Genomic DNA, 25,596 nt, shown 5'->3' on the forward strand with positions numbered 1-25,596 from the left:
CCTGTGATTGTCATTCATATTTGCTATTTCTTCCTGGTGCAGTCTCGGAAGGCTGTACCTTTCTATGAATTTGCCCATTTCTTCCAGTTGATCCATTTTATTGGCATAGAGTTGACTGTAATAGTCTCTTATGATTCTTTGTATTTCTGTGGTGTCAATTATAACTTCTTTTTTATTTCTAATTTTAGTTATTTGAGCTCTCTATTAATGAGTCTTTGTGCTTCCCCGGTGGCTCAGATGTTAAAGTGTCTGTCTGCAATGCAGAAGACCTGGGTTCGATCCCTGGGTCGGGAAGATTTCCTGGAGAAGGAAATGGCAACCCACTCCAGTACTCTTGCCTGGAAAATCCCACGGATGAGGAGCCTGGTAGGCTACAGCCCATGGGGTCGCAAAGAGTCCGACACCACTGAGTGACTTCACTTTCACTTTCTATTAATGAGTCTGGGTAAAGGTTTATCGATTTTCCTAATTTTTCAAAAACCAAATTTCAGCTTTATTGGCCTTTTCTATTATTCATTTATTTCTTCTCTCATCTTTATGATTTCTTTCCTTCTACTAACTTTGGGTTTTGCTTGTTCTTCTTTCTCTAGTTGCTTTATATGTAACATTAGTTTGTTCACTGAGATTTTTCTTGTTTCTTGAGGTAAGATTGTATTGCTATAAACTTCTTTCTTAGAACTGCTTTTGTTGTGTCCCATAGGTTTTGGATTATCATGTTTTTTGTTTTAATTTGCCTTGAAGTATTTTTTGATTTCCTCTTTGATTTCTTCAGTGATCCACTGGTTGTTTAGTAGCACAAACTAATGTATTTGTTATCATTGTATTTCTTCTTAAAATATCTCTAAGTGTGCCTTTAACTTTGTCTTTCATCCAATATTTGCTCTGTCCTCCAGCTTTTAGTCTACTAATCACTTAGATTGTTTACACTAATTATAGATATTGTATGTATAATTATATACAGTAAAATTATTAATCATATAGTATATACTACACTTGATTATAGTACATATTAACTAATATATAAATTACATATTATATATATTAAATAATATATAAATTATATATTATATATTTATATATACATATACATATATATATCAGGTAGAAAAACATCAGCTTGTTATTATAGGATATTTTAAATATATACAAAAGTAGAGTGAAAAGCATAATGGACCTCATGTATCCATCATCCATCTTCAACAGTCATGATCAGTACTGACAAAACAGCAATGCTGACATAACCTGTAGTCACCATTGTTTCATGTCTACTTCTGCCTGTGCCTCTCCCCCAGATTATTTTGAAACAACCCCAAGATGCATCACTTCTTCTGTAATATTTTCAGCATATATTACTCTTTAGGAAAACATTTTAAGTGTACAAGTTAACCACATAAATAATATCCAGGATTGTTTTGATGATGAAGATTAGATCTTCAGAGCAGAGGCTAGTGTAACCATATTTGGAAATATTCTTCAATAACTTGATGATATACATAAACTATTCTAGAGAAGAAGTGAACAGGAATTTTGTGATTAAGGATTAGCAAGCTGAAGAGAGAGAGAAATAGTTGAAGGAAGAGAGAGGAACCCAACAATATGACAGAAGACTGCAGCCAAAGTCAAGTTAACCAGTGGAAATTAACTAAAAAGAATGATCGAGTTTAAGAACAAGACTAACACTGAAAGCTAGTCAAATATGCTGCATATTTTATATAACTCTTCTTTAGCACTCCAAGTCCTTCAGGAAAATTTGATAGACACATAGCCTGTATTCAAAGGAATTATGCTAGTAGAGAGATTTAGATGGTATAAAGCAGTGCAGAAAATGGCCTAACAGTGAGTGAAAGGCTGAGAAGAGATTGAGAATTCAATAGAACAAGAACTAGAAAGCAGAAGTCATCAGGGAAAATGTAAAGCAATATCCCTTACCAACAAAATCCCAACAACAACAACAAAGCCAAGGTAGTTACTGAAAAATATTCTAGGTTTGCAACAATATATGAAAAGAGGAATCAATGAACTTTTTACTTAAATATTAAAGGAAAAGTGACTCCAGAATTCCAGAATATATCTGATTACTCCAAGAAGCTAGTGTCTTGGTTACATACACGGGCACAAAATTTCACATACAGATAGACCTCCTATTGATGGAATCAGAAATAATGCTACTGCTGATGCCTTTTATCACATCTATGAGTTCATGATGGGTTTTGTAAAAGAAAAGAGCAGACGATCAGTTTTGCCCCTGGTTATCCTGTGTCAGTGCACTTACAGATGTGATAGTGTCTAAATAGCACCGACCCAGTTGAGTACATCTGCAGAATACAGATATGGCTACTGCTCCAGAAAATGCTTGTGAAGGTTGTTAAAAATACAATACTACAACAAGAATATCATACTCAGTTGATGCTGGAAAAGATAGCTTTTAAGTCCTAGTCTGTGAATTACAGAAGTTTTCAGTTAAAAACAAAGTAATATATTTTTACCAGTTGTGAAAATCCTGTGACCAGTCCAATCCAATTTACTATGTCTCAAAATTAAGACAGAAATGTTGGTCCCTTTGTTTTATACAATCAAGGTAGCAGAGGATATTGTGAACTTTATATAAGAATTCCTTATCCTGGTCTTATAAAACTAGTTGTTTTGGTAATAGCACCCATGATTCACAACTTTACTTCAACCCATAAAACTGATTTTTCAGCTGTGTCACCTAACTCACTGTACTGGAGGAATATTTTATTTTTCTTAGATTTTATTGTTGAACTCAGAGATATAATATTACAGAGCAATTTTCTCTCTATTGCCCATAGCAATGATAAACCAGAAATGTGTACAGGTAAGAGTAAAATATGGTGTCAATCAAAAAACAATCAATTTTGCCAAATAAAGAGTTCTCTTTTAATAAAAATATCTCCCTGATGTAGGTGTTGACCTGCCCCTGATTTCTGAAAGGAGGATATTTTTGTCGGATTTAGTCAGGGGCAGCCAATACCTCATTTCTTTCTCATACCTTCTGATTTTATAGGTTAGGTGTAAAAGGCAGATTTAAAAATTACAGATTGTCATCTCCCAACAACCTATCATGCTTCTGAGTTTCTCAGAAACATTTTAAGGCTGGTGGAAGACGAATATTATTTGGAAGTAAGCCTATGTGTATTTACCTACATGCACATGCATAGAGCCACAAGCATGGTGCATGATGTGTGGATGTGAAGGTGTAACAGAGGGAGTAGAAGGAGAAGATGAAGAAGATGGAGAGAGGGACACGAAGAGAAGAAACCACTGCACCGTGTTTACTCCTCTTCCTGAACTTCCACTTATCTTTTTTAAAAACAGATTTTATTTTTTAGAGCAGTTTTAGGTACACAGAAAAACTGAGCAGATGCTAAAACTTGAAACAACCAAGATATTCTGTAGTTGGTAAGTGGATAAATAAACTGTGGTACATCCAGATTGTGGAATATAACTTAAGTGCTAAATAGCTTCCATTTATCTTCACCTTGATCTTCTTGACAGTTATGGCCTTCTAGCTCCTCATCCAGCTTCTTCCTATCATTTAAGATCCTTTGTGACTCCTCCCTAGCCCACCAGTCCTCTGAATCCCCCCTCTTCTTGCCTATCTAGTGTACAATTTTATGCACCATTCGACTTAATATTTAACTACATCCCTTTAGTGCTTTCTGAGTGTTCTGTGCATCAGTTTTGTCTTCCCAACTAGATTATAGCTAATTCAAGGGCAAGAACTCTTTATTATAATTATGCATGACCATGTCTTCCGTTGCTGTGCTGTGTCGTGGATGCTAAGTAAATGAGCATTGATATAATGAAAAGACAGAATCTCCAATTAGCTTGTGATTTTGATTAAGAAACTGTAATTGGTTCTTAAATTGCAGCCTAAACTTTTTAGAATGCTTCTATGCATTCCAGATATCCATTTACTCTATTTGAAATACAATAGGGGTTAAAGCCACACTGTCTTTGAATCCTGCTCTCCAATTTATTTATTGTGTGATCTTGAACAAGTAACGTAAATGTCCTCTGCCTAGCCTTACTCTAGAAGATAGAGATAGTAACGGCATCTAACTCACAGAGTCTTGGGATAATCACATGAATTTATTCACAGTCATCATGTAGAATACCTGGCACATAGATGACACTACATATGCTGACTGCTTTGCTATGGCTGAATAAAAATCATTGTTTATATTTCCAAATTAGCAACTTGCACAAAAAGTTGGCTATTATTCATTTGAAAAAAACCAAAGCCATTTTTAGGCCCAGTTTTTTGAAGACCAATAATCTATTTAAGATTATAAGGGAAGGCAGGATCTCAAATTAAATCACAGGTTTATGCCAAACACAAGGCAGGAATAATCAAAGTTAACCTGCACCAGAAGTCTAAAATGTAATGTCTTTCTCCTGTCTTAGACATATTTTAGATCTCTGACCAAAGAGTGTGTGTATGTGTGCATGCACGCTCAGTCATATCCAACTCTTTGTGAACCCGTGGACTGCAGCTTACATCCTACTCTGTCCATTGGATTCTCCTAGTAACAATACTGGAAGAGAGTGCCATTTCTTCCTCCAGAGGATCTTCCCAACCCAGGGATCCAACTTCCATCTCTTATGTCTCCTGAATTGGCAGGCAGGTTCTTTAAAGAGACTTTAGACCAAATTAGTACAGCAAAGTTGACTTCAGGATCAACCCTCATATAACTTGGTGTCTGGGGGGCAATGTGACAAATAGCCAAAGAAGATATGTTTTTAAACTGACATAAGCAGTGTTTCTTGGGGGAAGGATAAAAAGTATATGTATGTACATGAAATAAACTTATGAATCTCCTATTTTCCATGTCCCATATACATATGTCTGCCTCTTGAAAGCTTCATTAAAAAGAGGGGTGTCTAGAATAAATGATAAATGGACCCCTTAGCCATATCATCATCTAATAATACTCTTGTCACAGCATAATCCCTAAAATTGATATCATAAGTCTTTTGTGAAAACTAAATAAGGTAATATTTGTAAAGCTCTTAGCACAGTGTTTGGTGCAGAAGAGGAAACAAGTAATATGTGTTACCTTCTATTATTTTGGGCTTCCCTAGTAGCTTAGCTTATAAAGAATCCACCTGCAATGCGGGAGACCTGGGTTCGATCTCTGGGTTGGGAAGACCCCCTGGAGAAAGGAAAGGCTACCCACTCCAGTATTCTGGCCTGGAGAATTTCATGGACTGTAGAGTCCATGGGGTCACAAAGAGTCAGACACAACTGAGCAGCTTTCACTTTCACTTTCTATTATTTTATTATTATAGTTAAACAATGGAAACTCAGACCATTTTTCTAAGATCAGTGAAGAGAAGAATGAATCTCAAACTTAAAACACACATTTCTTACCACAACTTTCTCATTGTGCTTCCATTTCCCTCCAGGCCAGTGTGTCTTCTGAATCCTAATAGACAGCAGTGTATGGGCCCTTCACTCTGGCTCTCCCAGACCTGATCTCCTCCCAGGCTTCGGGCTGGGAGCCTTTTTCATGTACCAAATTGCCTTCAGTCTTGTACCCTTCAATTGCAGCATTTCTCAAGGCTCTTTCCTCTCCCTGCCCTTGATAACCACGTTGAATATCACCATCCCATTTGTCGCCCTCTTAGAACCAGTTCCTGAGTCTGTATCTCATAACTGAGTTCTGTCTTTCATGCTGAATTTTAACCCTGCCTTTCCAATTGCCCACTTCGTATTTTCCTATAGTTGTTTATTGAAACCTTTAAGTCACAGTGATAGGCTCACTACTTGTTCATCCTCTACATTCATTTCTTTTTCCAACCACATGCATCTTCTAACATTTCCAGGTTTAATAAAAGAACCATGCTTCTTCTTCCTTTAGAGTCATATTCCAAGCTTCTCTCTCCTTCCTTCTTCCATGCGCCAATTCACATATGATTTGTTTGTCCTTTGGAGCTGCACTGAACAGTATGGTAGCCACGGAAAACAACAGAATGGGAAAGACTAGAGATCTCTTCAAGAAAATTAGAGATACCAAGGGAACATTTCACGCAAAGATGGGCTCGATAAAGGACAAAAATGGTATGGACCTAACAGAAGCAGAAGATATTAAGAAGAGGTGACAAAAATACACAGAAGAACTGTACAAAAAAGATCTTAATGACCAAGATAATCACGATGGTATGATCACTCACCTAGAGCCAGACATCCTGGAATGCAAAGTCAAGTGGGCCTTAGAAAACATCACTATGCACAAAACTAGTGGAGGTGATGGAATTCCAGTTGAGCTATTTCAAATCCTGAAAGATGATGCTGTGAAAGTGCTGCACTCAGTATGCCAGCAAATTTGGAAAACTCAGCAGTGGCCACAGGACTAGAAAAGGTCAGTTTTCATTCCAATCCCAAAGAAAGGCAATGCCAAAGAATGCTCAAACTACCGCACAATTGCACTCATCTCACACAGTAGTAAAGTAATGCTGAAAATTCTCCAAGCCAGGCTTCAGCAATACGTGAACCATGAACTTCCAGATGTTCAAGCTGGTTTTAGAAAAGGCAGAGGAACCAGAGATCAAATTGCCAACATCTGCTGGATCATCGAAAAAGCAAGAGAGTTCCAGAAAAACATCTATTTCTGCTTTATTGACTATGCCAAAGCCTTTGACTGTGTGGATCACAATAAACTGTGGAAAATTCTGAAAGAGATGGGAATACCAGACCACCTGACCTGCCTCTTGAGAAACCTATATGCAGGTTAGGAAGCAACAGTTAGAACTGGACATGGAACAACAGACTGGTTCCAAATAGGAAAAGGAGTACGTCAAGGCTGTATATTGTCACCCTGCTTATTTGACTTATATGCAGAGTACATCATGAGAAACGCTGGGCTGGAAGGAGCACAAGCTGGAATCAAGATTGCCAGGAGAAATACCAATAACCTCAGAAATGCAGATGACACCACCTTTATGGCAGAAAGTGAAGAGGAACTAAAAAGCCTCTTGATGAAAGCGAAAGAGGAGAGTGAAAAAGTTGGCTTAAAGCTCAACATTCAGAAAACGAAGATCATGGCATCTGGTCCCATCACTTCATGGGAAATAGATGGGGAAACAGTGGAAACAGTATCAGACTTTATTTTTCTGGTTTCCAAAATCACTGCAGATAGTGACTGCAGCCATGAAATTAAAAGATGCTTACTTTTTGGAAGAAAAGTTATGACCAACCTAGATAGCATATTGGAAAGCAGAGACATTACTTTGCCAACAAAGGTCCATCTAGTCAAGGCTATGGTTTTTCCATTGGGCATGTATGGATGTGAGAGTTGGACTGTGAAGAAGGCTGAGCGCCGAAGAATTGATGCTTTTGAACTGTGGTGTTGGAGAAGACTCTTGAGAGTCCCTTGGACTGCAAGGAGATCCAACCAGTCCATTCTGAAGGAGATCAGCCCTGGGATTTCTTTGGAAGGAATGATGCTAAAGCTGAAACTCCAGTACTTTGGCCACCTCATGCGAAGAGTTGGAAAAGACTCTGATGCTGGGAGGGATTGGGGGCAGGAGGAAGAGGGGATGACAGAGGATGAGATGGCTGGATGGCATCACTGACTCGATGGACGTGAGTTTGAGTGAACTCCGGGAGATGGTGATGGATAGGGAGGTCTGGCATGCTGCGATTCATGGGGTCGCAAATAGTCGGACACAACTGAGCGACTGAACTGAACTGAATTGAACCACATTTGACTAGTTTGAATCGAGACAAGATTTAAGTGCAAAGTGCACATTATATTTTGAACACTAAGTACAGTAAACAGAAATGTAAAATATTCATTAATACTTTTTTACATTGATTAAATGTTGAAATGATACTATTTTGGATAGATTGTGCAAAATGAAATACTATCATTGGAATTAATTTCTCCTGTTTCCTTTTATTTTGATGTTGCCACCAGAAAATTTAAATTAAATATGTAAATTACTTTATATTTCTATTGGACAGCATTTTTCTAGATCATTCTAGTATTCCTCCTCAACATTTCTTGAATCTCTTCCATTTCGGTCTTACTGTTAATCTTACTATCTAGTTCCAGCTTCTTACAGTGTATCCAGCCAGGTTTCTCTGCCTGCACAGTCTCCCTCCTCCAGTGTCCCTTATCCATGTTGTGTTCTGTCTCCAAATCATTCTTCATAGCGAATGATTCAGATCAAACCATTCCTTTCTCAAAAAAAAAAAAAAATCCTTCTCTCTGTTCATCAGATGAAGTCTAAACTGTTATAGCTGCCCGCGCCTCCGCCCCCCACCCCAGCTTTTTGCTTCTTCGCATGTTAGCTGTGATGCCTTGGAATAGCAATTATAGCACAGAAAGATGGAGCTCTGTTTAGCTGGAAGAATCTCACTCTGTTTTTTGAGGAGGGGTTGGGGGAGGGATCATGTGGTATTTCTGTAGGGGCTGTTTAACAACTAATTTGAACAAGCCTGGCCCAGAAAAAGTTACCCTTGCAAGTATTTTACAAGCCAAAATAATATATCTTCTTTCATGAGTCCCCAAAGCAACCAATCTGTTAACCAAACCCATCAGTTTGTATAGAAACAAGATAGAAGGAGGAGTTTCTGATGCCACTGCAGGGGGTTGGCTCCCCCTTTGAGATGCCAACACTAGTTGTGTCTTTAAGATCCCAAATACCTGAATTTTACCCATCAGTGGGCCTGATTTGTCTCTGAGAAGAGAAGAAACAACCAAACTTTTCTGAAGCAATTAGTTGACATAACTGGAAGTACCAAAGGATGAGTGAAAAAACCTCAGGCAGATATCAAGTCATTCAAGATAGTTTTCTGAATGTCAACTAATGGGTAGAGCAGACTTAAAAATTGTTGTTCTTCCATGTTAAATATAATACTACTGAACATTAGATCTTGTTATTATTACTAATAGTACTGAAGATAGTCTCCCCAGTTTGATATTGAAGACCAAAGCCTACTATTATTTCTTTCAACACAAACCCCTGAACACCAGCTCATCTTGATTACTGATCATTCCAGACCGTTCATACTAATTCCATGCTTTTGCATGGCCATAGAATGATAGAGCTGGAAAGGAAGGTTGGCGATCACCTGACATAGTTCTTCATTTCACAAATGAAGACCCTGATGTCCTAGAGCTCCTGAAGGGAATTTCTGGATGTTTCCAGAACCCAACTCCTCCACTTTCCAATCTTTTACCTTTTATACCCCCTCATTCATCCTTCCCCTTTCTCTTGATTTTGCATATACAAATTCCATCTATTCTTTAAGACCTAAGGTCAATGTCACCTCCTTCATTATGATCAACCAGCAGAGACATCCTTCTGTGCCCACACTCAGTCTGAAATCTGATGTATGTTTGTGACCCTTAGCTTCTTTATTGTATTTTAAATATTTCAGAGCCAATGATGCTATCTGATTCAGTGTATATCCAGTAGAATGCCATCCATGTAGGAAACTCTTGATGTATTCTTGTCAAATAGATGATTGAACAAAGGAAAATGACATAGTAACTTGAAACCTTGGCTATTAATAAGAAAAATGGATGCATGAAAATGTAAAAAAAATATAAGCCATAATGCAATGCCTTTGATCTCCTTTAACAAAAGGCTCCACATTCATTGCAAAGTTTGTTATTGATCTAAAAAAACAATAACAACAATAATTTCATCCCTCCTTGTTAAACCTTTCCTTTCATTAGAACAAGCAGAAGGGAATTAGTGAGTTATAGCAGAAACCAAGCTATTAGGGATTTAAAGATTAAGTTTGAAAACCCATGTGTCTCTTTAAAATATGAAGAGTACCAGTTCAGCTGAGTACAGAAAGGCTGCCAGCCAAAAAGATCCAGTCAAGTTAAACTGAAAAAGAGTTGGTTAGTTTTTGCCAGTGGCTGTTTAAATGTATGATAATCCATCACCCAATTCTTCTAACCTGGTACGTTTCTTAAGTAAATGTTTACCATGCTAAATTCTGTTTCAAACTGTGGTTACAGGGTAACTTTTAAAAAGCAGCAATTTCATATAATATGGGTTTAGCTTAAAAGAGACAAAATCACCAAAATATTTCTACTTTTATGTATGTTCTTTACATGGGGCTCAAAGGATGGTTAGAAAATAAAACTTATTCCCCAATGACAGTCATCCCTAAGGAAAATTCCTACATAAACACACACACACACGACTCCCTCACAGAGGACCTACTAGTAATTTTTTTTAATGGGGAAAAAAAGGAAAAGACAGTAACTGGCTTTTCATATTTTTGACCTTAAGAGTCAGAGTATAGACATTAAGAGTCAGAGTATGGATGTTTATCTCAGGCAGTATTCAGTGGCCACAGGGAAAAGTAGATATTCAGGCACTTCACCTCAGTTAAATTCGCTTCTATGTGACAAATGATTATTAAGTACTTGTTATATCTAAACTAGTGTGCTGACTAGGAAATATGCAGGTAATAAAGATGATTACAAATAATCACTATCATCCGATTAACCAAAGTTTCAGGCACTGTGGATACTATTTTTCTATCACCTGATCAGAGTATCAACCCTCTCCTCATTTACAGACTTTAGCACTGGTTCTTAGGGGAGAAAAGGTCTTAATTACCTGGAGAACTCTTTCTGTTCACCATTTAACTGATTTAACTGGTTTCCCAGAACTTAGGGTTCATCATTTGGCCTAAATTCAAGTGTTTTCTTTAAATCTATCTTAAGGGCATTTCAAAAAAGCAAACATTGGGTAGTCCTAGGATCTGAAGATGTCATTTAAGACATTTATATAGTTCAATAACATTGACTCATTTATCATATTTTATTGAATTCTCTGAAACATTTTAAAATTATATTCATTTAAAAACTAATGGGAAATAATACTGTTCCTAGCAGGTAAATGGAAACACATCAAACTTAAGGGGCATCTTGGGCAAAATTTTATCAGAATGTTAGCTTCTTCAAAAGTTAAGTAATAGATAGGAGTTTAACCTTTTTTCTGCTTCCCAACTAACATGTCTACTCCTCAAGAGTAGGTATATGTATATATCTCTGTAAACCTAATGAGGGCCCAGTACAGTGCCTGATAGCCATTGGGTACTCAGTAATGTACATGCATGAATGAATTAATTGATTAATGCAAAATGTGATCTCACAGCATTTGGAAACTTTCACTCCCTAAATTTAAATCACCCAGAAAGGTAAGCAAAGGTAGAGAATGATTTAGCAATGTAGAACAATCCAAGAAAGCAGGTAGGGGTTTCCCAGGGCACAAGGGGGAAGTTACATTTTGAGAAAAGTCTCTGGGGGAGGATCATAGCTGACCACAGGGGCTATTCTATTCAATCCCCCAATGACATCCTCTAGGATGCACCAATTACAGATTTCTCCCCAGAGGTGTTTGCCCCATAGAAACCTCACCACCAAAAGCTGTGGCCAATAACCTGATATTTTGGAAAACGGTCCAATGTACTGAGCAGACCTATCCAATTCCAAAGAGTCAACGAGATTTATTGCCAAGAATTTCTTTGCGAAAGTTTGAGGACGTATCATTCTCATGTTTTGCCCTCCTTGGTGAGGTATTTAAATAAACACATAGTTTCGATCCTGGACTAGCTAGCTGGGTATTCTTTGAAACTTCGGTTACAGACCCCTCAGAGGAACAGAGTGACCTCCATGAAAGCTCAGTCTTGGAACTCTTTGAGGAGGGTAATCACAAGATTAATGTTTTCCCTATTTAAAACTAATTTAAAACTAAAAATAGCTGCAAAAGCCTCTACTTATCCTAGAGGGGGTGGCAGACTGGCAAGGGGCAGGGATTATACTGCTAGAGAACATCCACAATAAATTCTCCAATATTTCAGGATTAAATACATTAATTGGGGACTATGAAGTAGCATTTATAACATTTGCCATTTATCTTGTTTTATCAATAAACTATGCTTAATCTATTTCTTTTGGGGGACACACAATTCATTATTTTCAAATATTCATATTTCAATATTTAATAGTTTGGCAAGATTTAGCACACTTAAAAGATAATTGATTTATTTGCTTCATAGTCCCATTTATTACTTCCATCTTATGGAGAATGTGAAGGAACTCAGTTGACTTTATCAAGGTCACCAGCAAAGCAATGATAAGAAACCTAAGAGTGAATCCTTTCTGTTTCCAAATATTTTGAAAGTTGGCTCATGTAAAGAAAAAAATCTGTATGATGAAAGAGCACTTCTGGGAATGAAAAAGAGAAACCTTGTCTCTCAATGCCTAGAGGTCTGAACTAGTTCCAAAGATAAAGTTTTTAAGTACTGAGCTCAAATCAATCATTACTTTAAAACTGGATATTTTCTTCTTTATATCCTGAATTTAGAAACACGAACTAATCCCAAAGTACAATTTTACAAAATTTGCGCTTAATAGCCTAATTTTTAAAGGTAGAGTCTTGTGTTTGGGGTACATATTTAAATAATTTGGTGTCTCGGTGAGGTGTATATGTAAAATATCCCTCCTTCATTGTAACAGTTATCAAGTCAGTGTTTGTCAAAAGCTTGTTGGTCAGATACTAGTCTCATTTAGTTCTTGAAAAAAGCCATGTGGGGAAAATGCTGTTAATAGCATGCCCATTTTACAGTTGAGAAATGAGGTATAAAAGTTAAGTCATTTCCCCATGTCACAAAATGAATGAGGATTGGAGGCTGAATGTAAACAAGCTGAATATCCATAACAAAACTAAGTATGTTAAGTCAACCTCACAGCCCTGTGAAAGGCTTACTTGTTAGCCCATAAAATCTCTTTTCCAGGTAGTTTCTTAACAACAACAAAAGTGTCAGCAGAATGTTGATTCAATTTAGTATTTCTAGAAAACTATTTCTATCTCTAGAGTTTTTCTTCTTTTCAGAGTTTTTGCTGTTGGTTCCATTCCTAATGCTATTTGGTAGATGGTGCATGCTGTGCTGACATGGCAACCATAGGGTTGATGGTTTGTGACCCTATGGACTGTAGCTTGCCAGGCTCTTCTGTTCATGGGATTCTCCAGGCAAGAGTACTGGAGTGGATTTTCACGCCCTCCTCCAGGGGATCTTCCCAGTCCAGGGATCGAACCGCTCTCTCCTGCATTGTAGGCAGATTCTTTACCCACTGTGCCACCTACATTCAAATTCTCATGTAACCTCACACTGGCCATGTGATCTGAGACACACCCTGTCTAAGTTTTTCAGATCTCTTTCATGTTGGTGTTCAGTAAATGGTTCCCAAGTTTCTAGCTATAAATGCTTTTTTAGGAAGTGAAAAGGGGGTACTTGGAGATTAATTAGTCCATATATCTCAGTTTACAAGAAAAGAAAATGAGGTCCTGAGGAATTAAGGGACTTATACAAAACCTGTCAGCTGGTTTCTGGCAGGACCAGTAAAGATTCAAGCTGCCTGAGTGCCCAGTGTGTGCTCCTTCACTGATCTATACTATTATCTAATATCTACCTACATAGCATATTGAAAAGCAGAGGCATTACATTGCCTACAAAGGTCCGTCTAGTCAAGACTATGGTTTTTCCAGTGGGCATGTATGGATGTGAGAGTTGGACTGTGAAGACAGCTGAGCACTGAAGAATTGATGCTTTTGAACTATGGTGTTGGAGAAGACTCTTGAGAGTCCCTTGGACTGCAAGGAGATCCAACCAGTCCATTCTGAAGGAGATCAGCCCCGAGTGTTCTTTGCAAAGAATGATGCTAAAGCTGAAACTCCAGTACTTTGGCCACCTCATGCAAAGAGTTGACTCATTGGAAAAGACTCTGATGCTGGGAGGGATTGGGGGCAGGAGGAGAAGGGGACGACAGAGGATGAGATGGCTGGATGGCATCACCGACTCGATGGACGTGAGTTTGAGTGAACTCTGGGAGATGGTAATGGGCAGGGAGGCCTGGCATGCTGCAGTTCATGGGGTCGTAAAGAGTCGGACACGACTGAGCGACTGAGCTGAACTGAACTGCCTCAAGTGGATTAGTATACGGTTTGATGGTCTCTGCCACTAGGAGGAGTTGTCTCTGGCAGATAGTGTGAGATTGTTTTCATGTGTAACCGGAGTTAACAATGCTGGGCAGAGAGCTAAGTAGAGCTAACAGTCTTTTCACTGCCTATGAGTTTGAAGCTCTAGCAAAAGTGGATAGAGGCTCTTTTTGCTGTTTGTGTGACTTCCATTTGCCAATTTGGATCCATAACATTTCAGCTGAGTTTGGAAAGTTGTGTGACTATCACTTTGGTGGTTTCCCTGTCTTCTGGAACTTTGCTGCAGACTGCATGACTCATCATGCTTCCTAGGTTTCCTCTTGGTTAAACGTCTCCATGGAGTGTCTATCTCCATGGAGTTTCCTGTGGGGAACATTTGCTTACAATCACGTCTGCCAACAGACTCCTTAAATGCATTGAGATCTCTGTGGCATGACCCAGGGCTCTCTACTTGGCTCTGATATGTTTGAAGTTTTGCCATTAATATGAAAAAAAATATGGAAGGCTTGCTGAACCAATGTACAGATGACACAAAGATGGTGAGCACAATGAATATGAAAATGAGGAAATCAGATTATAAAAAGCCTAGACTGATGAACTAAATGGAATACAATGAAATAAAAAAGAGAAATTTTAAATTCTTAGACTGGGGTGCAAAATTGTAAAACTGTACCAGAAGAAGATGGGATTTTATGTTTGACATAACATTTGGCATCACATAGCATAGGTAAATTTCTACCTTGGCATACATAAAAATACCTAAGAGTTTCAGCTGCCTGTGATGGCTTTTGAATGGCTTACTATGAACAGTAATGTGGCTGCAAAAAAAAGATCATTTCCTCTTGGGCTGCATCTTGTAACATGTGCTTCTCAGAACAAAATAAATCAGAATTTGGTTCCACTCGTTTTAGTCAGCCACATAGAGGTTATTATTTTCCTTTCTCTGCAGCAGGGACGTAGCTAAACTGAAGAGCGTCCAGAATGTTTGATAAGAACAAGAGATGATTCAAAACATATGACACTATAAAGGGTGGTGGAAGGAACTGGAGTATTTTTATCCTGGGGGAATAATGATAACTGTCAAGAAATCTGAAGGAGCTGAGATTTGACCATACTTGCAAGCTGATCTGTTAGCCTGACAGTTTCATGGATGCTGGTAGAAAGCACAAGACTGACAGCCAGAGAAAAGTTCATTATTCACAACAATCAGAGGACCCAGAGTATCAGCATTTCCTTGTGTCAGCTCCGTATCCCAGTTTGCACAGGGCAATGAAATCAGAGGAGATGATGCCACACGATAGGTGGCATTACAAGAGAGGAATCCCAAGCTCAGGAAATCCCAATCTTTTATAATAGGCTACCTGCAGTGGACATGAACTTGGGCAAATTTCGGGACATGGCGAGGGACTAAGAGGCCTGATGTGCTGCAGTCCATGGGGTCACACAGTCGGACACGACTGGGCAACAGAACAACAACGAGCAAATCTGCCCAACCATCTACCTAGGGCAAAGAGAGATGCTATCTCTAAACAAAGAGCTTTCAAAGGAATTAAACTCTGTCAGTGTCTCAGCTAGAAGGACATGCAAAAAGGAGGAGGGATCCATGAAGACCTGTCTTTCAACAACAGCTACATCTCAAGGGTGGTCCTATTAAAGAATATCAGAAATCTGCCACTTCAGAAGAAAACAATGGTGTCCACTTGGCAAAAATGGCCAAAATACAAGTTTGCAGTAGGTTAAAATTATTTCCTGTAAAACAGAATGAGCTCAAGATGGAATGGACTCCTTGAGAAGTTAGACATGTTCAGGCAGAACTCAGGCAGTCATTTGTTGTGACTGTTGAAGAAATATTTATCCACCAGAGCAGTACTGAATTTAATGTTTTTTTCAGCTTCTTCCAGCACTCCACTTATCAGAAAAGAGAGGATAAGAAATAAGTGAGGTAACTAGGAAAAAATGCATGACAGAAAAGGATAAAGGGTACTTTCAAACTTGAAATACTTTGTTGTATAACTTCTGAAGCTCTAGTTCTGTCCTAAGAGGATCCAGACATCTCTTTGATAAACCAGAGATAGGGCTGTATCCAAAATCTTTATGAACTTTATGTTGTAATCTCCCTTGGCGGGCCTCTTTAGCTAAGAAAAACAGCTCAAAGATCTATTTGGAAATAAATTCTGAAGCCTTATCCTAGATTGATTATCCTGTATTTAGAGAACCAGAATCTTTGCTAAGGGATCCTTTATAATTTACCTGGAAATAGCTCTTGTCCAGACACCTAAACTGAAGCTTGGGAATATCCCTAAGGAAAAGATACTGTCCATAGGGTTGTTTTTAAGAAATACAACACGTCTTCCCCCCACCACTGCTCCCCCACCGCCAAAAAAGGAGATTATTTAAGAGTAACTCTCATGACAGTTAGCAAAAGGACATTTTTCACTTTGCAGATTTATTAACTGTTCATTCTGTTTGAATTCATGTGCACACACACCACATATGTAAGACGACACAACTATAACTCGTGGGTGGAGATGTGATATGGACGTGCCATTCGACCTCTTTGTCTTCCTATTTCTTTCCATGAAAAGTGAGGGGGTTGAAATAGATGATAGCAGTGTTTCTTTCCAGCTTTGCAAACTCCAGAGAATCCAGGAAGAGCTGCCTTCTCAAAAGCTGCCTAATATTCGGAGCTCTAAGAATATAATAGGGCTTAAAAGAAAATAATGGGAAGCTTAGAAGGGAAAAGAAAATGGAAATCCCCTTTGAAAAATGGTTTAAGGGAATCTCTCTTAGGCTTAAGCATAGACACATCAATCAGGATATTGGGGAGGTCTATAGGATGGAATTATATAGGAATATCTTGTGGTGCTTTGTGACAAGATGTGAGTGTATTTTATGGCAGGAAACTGGAAGCAAAACTTCAACTGTATTCTAAATTCAGCAGGGAATCCTATTCTAAAAAGTTGACCTTGATAAGAGTCCCAGACTGGCTGAAGTGTTGGGTGCTGACTCATCAGGCCAGAGCAAGCTGTAAGGGTAGGGAGGACTTGCTTCCAAAGAGGTAGACACCTCTCTGGAAATCATTTATTCTTTTAAGTAACAGGAGGGACAAAGCTTAAATGGTTGTCCTTCTTTTGCATCTCAAAACAAGCAAATAACTCTTTTGGCCTGGGCCAGTTTGATCCCACCCTGAATATGCACATATAGAGAACTGAATACATTTTCTGGAGATCACAGCTCTCTACAACTTTGTGATGAATCAATAATTGAGGCACCCCTCTTTGTATACTTTGTCTCAGAAGACATACATCTCAGATCTCACAAATCACATCTCAGAATTTATTCAATGCTTTGGAGCTTAAAATATTTTTTTTCGAAAATAATTATGTTTCCATATGGTTTATACATCAGTTCTGAAAGTTGACATCTTCTTGAAACTAAGAGATTTCTTTCAATGATTTAGTCAGGTAAAATTTGTCATCAAGTAAAGTTTGTCATCACACCAAATTTATCAATGTAATATAAAAGTTTCAGTGTTTCAATAAAACAACGGAACTTGAATGGGTACTTTTTCCCCCTGCAAACATCCACCTTAATTTCTGCCTCCTAAAACTGTTGCTTTATTTTGTTTCAGCTTTAACCCTAAAAAATAGTAAAAGAACAATCTTACTTGGAATGTTCATTAGTTTTAACAGCAGGAGTCAAATTAATCTCCTTCAAACCCTATATTAGTCTTACTTTACAGGGTTTAAGATGTTTTAAAAAAAAGAGGTCTTTTGGAAGAAGCAGTGTTGATCTAGAACTTGGAGTCTCTTGGGAGAACAAACAGAGCTCAGACTGAGAATGAGTCTGCCACATTTTTCTGAATCAGAAGTCAGCTCTATTCTAGTGTGACCTTGGGAAAGTACTTTTTGTCATCCTGGGATACAGATATCCATGATAGAGGGCAGCTGCACTCATTATAAATATCTTGTAAGGTAGGCAAAATGCTGCACTATAACTCCTGTAGCCAGAGAGCCAGGAGAGAGAGGGCTTTTGTGACCTTTCAAGAATAGGCTGTTCACCCCAAGGAGTCCTGAGTAATTAAAACAGAGGGTTAGCACTTCTCACTGGAGGGATCAATTTACTCTGAACACCCCAAAGTGTTTTATCACTTGTTCTGGTCTCTGGCTCTGGACAAGGGAGGGTGGAGCGTGGGAGACCCATATTCAGGGTGGGATCAAACTTGCCCAACCAGTGAGGGGGTGGTTGAAGAAAGAGCAGTAATCTGAGAAGGAAAAACAAAAATAGAGTGGGGATAAAGTGAGGAGAGAAAGAAGAGCAGGCTCTGGGAGGCCCTGTGGCACTTACTGGCAATCCTGTGTTCCAAGGCCTCGTGGAGGGCAGATGGCTATTTACGTCTGTCCTGTTTTAGTAGCAGAGCCTAGCGTGGCCCCAAGGGAGGGTGCAGATACTGGCCTTGACCACCACTCCCCATGTCATTTTCTTTCTCAAGAATCTGCAGTGACTCTCACCCTTCATTTTGCCTTTTCCGACTTTCGGATGTTCAGCTCCACCCTTATCCTTCCCATAAGAGTTCCAACTCTCCCTCCAACTATATTGTCCAGACAGGCTGCTCTCCTTCCTCTAAGCCCCACATCCTCACCCACTTTCCTCTTCTACAACTTTCCCTCTTCTCTTCCAATGAACATATCTAAAACACGCCTATCATCTTAGGTCAAGACATAATTCCTTTCAGAATAGCAACTTAGATTGCATAGTTTTATACCACGCACTTAAACACATACTGTCCTCACCTGACTCACTGTTTCTTGGGACGGTTCCTTGACTATCTTGGCCCTCATCCATCTCTCCCATATTCTATCTCCTGGAGCATCTGTTTGCTGACCCACCTCTACAGAATTACTCTGTAGGGAGGGAAGGCTGTAGGAATCTACATTTTCAACAAGCTCCCCCAGAGGAACTAAGGAGCTGGAATGAACTAAGGAGTCAGAATTTTAACTTTGGCTGTTTATTTTATATCTTTCCATATTGTTTCTACATTTTTACCATGGTCTTATACACCTTGTATAATAAAAATTAGTGGGGGTGCATATATATTTGTTAAGCTCTCAGAGGACTCTGATGGTGTCAGAACCATAGGTTCCCACAGTTGTTTGAACAATGGCGCGGACACGTGCCTTCTTTCATTTCTCAGCTCTTCCGTGAGGTCGACAGTTACTCAAGAGCAAGAACTAGTTTCATGTTTTTCCTATCTTTCCAGTGCTAGAAATGCCAGGCTCGAAGCAGGAGCTCAATAAGTACTTGAAGGGGTTTGAACAGACTCCCAATAAAACAGGAGAAAAATTAAATAAGGATACACATGACATGGTACATTTGAAGAAAAAAGAAACTTTACAATTGGTAGGTTAAAGAAAGATGCAATAGTAAGACAGAAAAAAAGATACTTAGGTGACTTAATAGACCACAGGATGACCACAGATCAGCATCTGTGTCATGTTTTGGGAACTAGAAATGTAGGATCTCTGAAGGCATCAATTAACTTGTAGCATGATGAAACCAAGAGGTGGTTATCTTTTTAATTTGGCTCATTCTTATAAGTGAACATAGTTATGAATTCTATAGCTAAAGAAAGCTGAGTAGTTGGGAAGAGTTAAGAATCAAAACTTACATACTTTGCTAGTGGAAATGCAAAGTAATACAGCTGCTTTGGGAAACAGTCTCACAGTTCTTCAAAAAGTTAAACATAGAATTAGCATATGGGCTAGCAAATCCACGCATAGGAATTTACTCAAGGGAATTGAAAACACATATCCACACAAAATCTTGTACAAATGTGTTCATAGCAGCATTTCTTTTAGACTGGCCAATGAATAACCATGCTAGATGAATAATGGCTCCGGTAGTAAAGAATCTGCCTTCAGTGTGGGAGACCTGGGTTCGATCCATTAGAAGATCGACCCAGGCGAAGATCCCCTGGAGAAGGGAATGGCAACCCACTCCAGTATTCTTGCCTGGAGAATTCAATGGATAGAGGGGTCTGGTGGGCCACAGTCCATGGGGTTGCAAAGAGTCGGACATGACTGAGTGACTAACACAACACAGTCTAGCCAAACAACAGGATATCATTGGCCATGAAGTGAAGTGAAGTCGCTCAGTCATGTGAGCCACCAGGGAAGTCCTATTTGGCCATACAAAGATGTAAAATACAGATCATGCTACAACACAGATGAATCTGTCTCAAAAACATGCTATGTGAGAGACGCCAGACACAAAAGGCCATGTATTCTTTGACTCCATTAGTATGAAATGTCCAGAATTGGCAAATCCTGAGAGACAGAAGCTGGATTAGAAATTACTGGATCTGAGAAGAAAGACGGATGGGACATGACTGGTGGTGGGTATAGAATTCTGGAATTAGATAGTGATGATGGTCACATAATTCTGTGAATATATTAAAGACCAGTGAATTGTTTACTTTAGAAGGCTAAATTTTATGGTATGTAAATTACATTTTAATAGAGCTATTATTTTTTAAATGAAAATAAATCAAGAGGGAATATGGGGGACAAGGGAAAGCTGAGCAGAAGAATCTCCAAAATGTTACAAAAGAAAGAATAAGACAAGGGAGAAGTTTTACTAAGGGCTGCCTTTTTAGGCATAGTTCCTTTTTTAAACTTTTTTTTTCTTAATGAAGGCTAATTGAGGAGAAAATTAGAAGACATAGACTTTAAATGCAGCCTTAAGGAGTTTAGTTTAGATGAAAGTTTTTCCTATCCGTACAGAGTTGGAATAAGAGGTTTTCATATCTCTCTTTTTGGGAGACTTAAACAGTGCTTAGAATAGGCCCCATGTGTCAATCTGTGGAAGCCCTTCCTGAAATGGGAGAGGGATGAATCAGATGACCTTTTATGGTCTTTGGTCTTTTTCTCTTTCTCAGAACAATTAGTCCTCAGCATTCGATATAACACACTGCCTCCAGAGCGCTAAAATAAGAGAGAGGAGACACTTCTGTTTCTTGAAAAGTTTTATTTGGTTTCTATATCAGTCATAAGCATACATTCTTCTTAAGACTATAAAAGTCTTCTCCTCCAAACAGTTAACTTGTTATTGAAAAAAAAAAAAGCACAACTTGAAATAGCTACCTATTATTTCAATCAATTGTGCAAAGAAAGTAAATTCAGATTATGTATCATTACCTCTACTCATGTTATTAATATGAATACATAGAATGCACTTGGCCTGGTAAATAGTTTGCAAACCTTTGAATTCATTTTATTTGAAAAGTAAAATAACATCATCCTCACTCGTATTTCCCAGAGATCAATCACTTCTTCTAAGCATTCCCAATTGCCTCCCATTGCTCTTAGCTTTAGGAGACAGCAAGTACCTGCTTTGGGTCTGTCCACTCAGCAGCATCCTCCTCATTCTCTGCCCAGGACCCAGATTCCCAAGAAAAGAAAACAAGCTGGGGGACAAAATTAGAGCAAGGAAGTCTGTTCTGGCCCTGCCTTCAGATTCAAACCAGGTCTTTTTTCCTGGTGACCTAGTCAGGTCCCCCAGGTCCAGTAGGGCTTCATTTTAGGCAAAGTCACTATTGGTATTCTTGGCTTCATCATCACACACATTCAACAATATTCATTCATTGAGTAAGTGTCGAAACTGAAACTTTCCTATTTGGGGTTGGTAATAGAAACCTCCATTTCCAATGTCCTCAAATGTTTACTGAATAAATAGATTGTGGTTCTAGAACCAGATAGGGTGAAGACTTCGAGTTGCTGAGAACGGTGACTAAAGAAAACCTCTCACTGAGACACGAAGCACTTCTCTTCCTCAGGATGGACTCCTGCTGCTGTCCTGCTAAGCAAGGGCATGGTCAAACTGCCCTTTCTCCAGGCCTTCAAGTCCGTCAGCCCAGGTCGAGGTTGGCATGCTCCGATACGGGTCCAGAAGAATCCGGAAGCACCTGACGATGAGGATGCCCAAGAAAATAAACAACAAAATCACAAAAACAAATGTGGTTTTCTGCTCCAGAGACATGCTAGAATCTGATGACACGTTCCCAAGGGGCAACAGAGGAGAAGGGACTGGCTGTCCTCCATCCATCGTCCAGGGATGCTGGAGCACAGGGTCTCCCGGCTTCTTTCTCTTCCATCATCAGCCTGCCGAGATCATGGTGGCTGCACCCTGGAGACGCTTCAGAGAGAAAGGAAGGGAAGAGAGGGAGTAAACATCAAAGGGCAACTTTATTTCTGGGCTCACCATCCTATTTTTCAGAGAGAAGAAGCAATCGCTAAGCTTTTTCAACAGGGATTCTTAATTCCATATAACTATGGGGAAGAAAATGTTACTCTTGCATGAAACTACCAGACTGTTCTCAGGGTAGCCACGTGGAACCAGGAGGGATGGGCAGGGATGGCAACCAGAGTACAGAAGATGAGAAATGTCCAAGACAATGTTGACCTCAGGTGTGTTGCCAACTTGACATCCAAACCTAGCTTCCCTGCCAAGTCTCTTCCAGATTCCCTCCAGTAATAATACTCTCACATCATTCTTATAATGAGACCATTGACTGGATACCAGCTGTGTGCCAGGACTGTAGCTAAATACAACAGAAGATAGCCACTCTATCACAGGCTCCATGAGAGCAGGGATCTCTGTAGTATGAAGAAACTGAGGCTGGAAAAGTGTTAGTCACTCTGCTGCTGCTAAGTCGCTTCAGTCATGTCCGACTCTGTGTGACCCCATAGACGGCAGCCCACCAGGCTCCGCCATCCCTGGGATTCTCCAGGCAAAAACACTGGAGTGGGTTGCCATTTCCTTCTCCAAAGCATAAAAGTGAAAAGTGAAAATGAAGTTGCCCAATCGTGTCCGACTTTTTGCGACCCCATGGACTGCAGCCCACCAGGATCCTCTGTCCATGGGATTCTCCAGGCAAGAGTACTGGAGTAGGTGTCCATCCCCTTCTCCAGAGGATCTTCCCGACCCAGGGATCAAACCTGAGTGTCCTGCATTGCAGGCAGATTCTTTATTGTCTGAGCCAGGCTGGAAAAGGTGCTTAATATAGAAACTCTCTCAAGAAGCATTGGGTTTGGGTCCCCAGTCTCTAGCCTCCGTGTTACTGTGTGTGGGACCTTGAAGAGGTCACTAAGTTGGAAAGATGAGAAGTAGAAATGGCTGTGTGCTGTCTCACAGTGCTATCATGAAGATGAATGTCAGGGAAAACCTTTGAAAAGCATACAAAGATGAAAAGCAAAGGAAACAAAGTGTTGCTTCACTGAAGACAGGACTAAAGAAGCTACCATGCTCCTCCTCTGCTCTCTCTCGCAGCGCCCAGGCCAAGGGAGAAGGGAGGGGTCTCAGACTCCCAAACCATCAGACTCCTGCTGCTTTTCTCTCTTTTCATCAGAAAACAAAAACCTGGTTCAATACTTGATCCTGGAAAGGACCTAGAGAACCGAGCTAGGGAAAAGAAATTGATTGCATTTTAAAAAAAGCCTTACAGAAGCTTCCTACTGTTTGTTTAAGACCATTTGGTCAGAGGAAGAGAAAGAAAGAAATGTTATCACTATTTCTATTTTGCTAGTAGAAAAACTAAGGTGTATGGATATTACTGTTTGTCTTTAAAGGCATATTGAAGTAGACATCGAGGCCAGTGAAAGCTTCATATATTGAACTAAACCTATTTAAATCAAATTTGATAAAGAAAAGTACTTACATCAGACATTATAGGTAAATCATAGGACATATTTATGAATCTGTCTTTAAAAAAATTACATAGTCATCTATGGAAATTACCATGAATTCAAAAGAAATTATGCTCAGTGAAAATGAGCAACCAAATAAAAATAGAATTATGGCCTAAAGGATTAACATAGTATTTCTTCAGTTAACTTATAATCATTGTCTTGAGGTATAGAATTAGTGAGCATAACAACAGTTTGCATATATGTTGACACTTCAAAGTTTATAAAATCAGAGTTTAAAAATAGTTTACAAAAGGAATTACAACTGGTATCTGGGAGGAAGGAGTTACCAGTTTAGGGGAAATAATATTTTGCAGCTCCTTGACTCTGAATTTTTTAAAGGTTGGAATAGTTGCAGTAGAGTCATTTTTATTTTAAAATACGATTGGAGTAAAATTTGTTTTTTAAAAACATCTCCTTAGGCGTATAGAGGATATTCATGGATTGGGCTTGGTTTGCTTGTTTTTAAGCACCCTACCAGTCTTGAGTGTTAATAGGAACTGAAGAGGGGACAGGAAAGGCAGCCAAGGCAGCTCCCCCTGGTGCTTCTAAGGACATCCATACTCACACCAAATACCCAAACTGGACTTAATCATACCAAACAAAAAATTCCCCAAAACCTGGGTCAAAAGAAAGCCTCGTGGTGATAGAGGAATAGATGCTTAAGCTGTGCTGCGCTTAGTTGTGTCTGACTCTTGCAACCCCGTGGATCGTAGCTTGCCAGGCTCCTCTGTTCATGGGATTTTTCAGGCAAGAATACTAGAATGGGTTACCATTTCCTCCTCCAGAGTATCTTCCCAATCCAGGGACCGAACCCTCATCTCTTGCATCTGCTGCGTTGGCAGGAGAATTCTTTACCACTGAGACACAGTATGTGGCCTCTTGTCATTCCATGTCCTGCTGATCCCTGGCCTTCCCACTGGCTTAGTACAATCCATTTTACTATGTCCATTTTCCGTCTGGCCCAAGTGAAACCAGAGCCATTTTCTTTGTTGTTTAACACAACCGAGACAGGACTGCATTTTTAGGAAATTTTTTTAATGAAAACATTACATAATCCAAAAGGGAAATAGAAGAAAAAAGAGGACCATTAACTGTAAATTTACAGCACAAAGTTTGCTAGATCTGTGAAGTTCAATGACAACAGTGGAGAAAGAGCCTTTTGAGACTGTGTTAATGATACCCTAGCCATGAGCTGTCTGACTAATATAGCGATACCTTTTCGGTCCCTCCCTTCCCACCCCTGGTCTTCACTTTACTATCATGACAAGCACCATCATGACACCCTGGACCAGTCTGCTCCAGCCTTGTCCTTTGTACAAGGCAAGGTATCAAGTCCTTTTGTCTTAGCTAAGCATCCTATAATTCCTAGGCTTATTCCATAACTCAGGTTCTAGAACTGGTACACCATTCATTTGGGGGATGCAGTGATGGGCAACCATTCCAAGAAGTCCCAGTAAACAACCTAGTCATCTCAATTTCAGATTATCAGTGACATCTCTCTATACATGAGTCTGGGGCCTCACTTCTTCATAGGGAAGCCAACTATTAGAATGTCATAACACTCAGTTTTAATTTGCAGTTTTACCATGCTATGCTGATTAAAAGGCAGATTTAAGGATATAGTTAACCCTCTTTGCAACCTGATCAGGTGTTTTGAGAAGCCTGCTAAAATATAAATATATATATTCTTGTTCTCTGAGCCTTTCCCCACCAACCCCTTTTAGATATACCAAACTGAGGAAACGAGAGATGAAAGCATTTTGAGAACTCTACAGATCTTTACAGATTGTAAGCCTCTCCCCTCCCAGCATACTATGATGCTCAAGTTCCTATTAAAATAACTTCATTTGGT

General features: G+C 39.3%; 2 protein-coding genes across 36 annotated transcripts in view; one reads left to right on the plus strand and one right to left on the minus strand.

The window, feature by feature from the left end:
• Nucleotides 1-25,596, plus strand: part of LOC147368940 (uncharacterized) — a 509,652-nt gene that overhangs the window by 341,937 nt on the left and 142,119 nt on the right. The gene's annotated exons all lie outside the window — the stretch shown is intronic.
• Nucleotides 21,008-25,596, minus strand: part of CTXN3 (cortexin 3) — a 32,359-nt gene continuing 27,770 nt past the window's right edge. For all 30 annotated transcript variants that reach the window (XR_015166973.1, XR_015166975.1, XR_015166972.1 and 27 more), the window contains one exon: nucleotides 21,008-22,191. Coding sequence is in view for 10 of the 30 variants with exons in the window: in XM_086410518.1 (XP_086266644.1) it covers nucleotides 21,856-22,101 (246 nt within the window). In the remaining 20 variants the exon portion in view is untranslated. The remainder of the gene's footprint in view (nucleotides 22,192-25,596) is intronic.

The sequence above is a fragment of the Bos grunniens genome, chromosome 7 (assembly GCF_055505025.1).
Source record: "Bos grunniens cultivar Pamir isolate PY7600 chromosome 7, Bosgru_T2T1.0, whole genome shotgun sequence".
Lineage (NCBI taxonomy): Eukaryota > Metazoa > Chordata > Mammalia > Artiodactyla > Bovidae > Bos > Bos grunniens.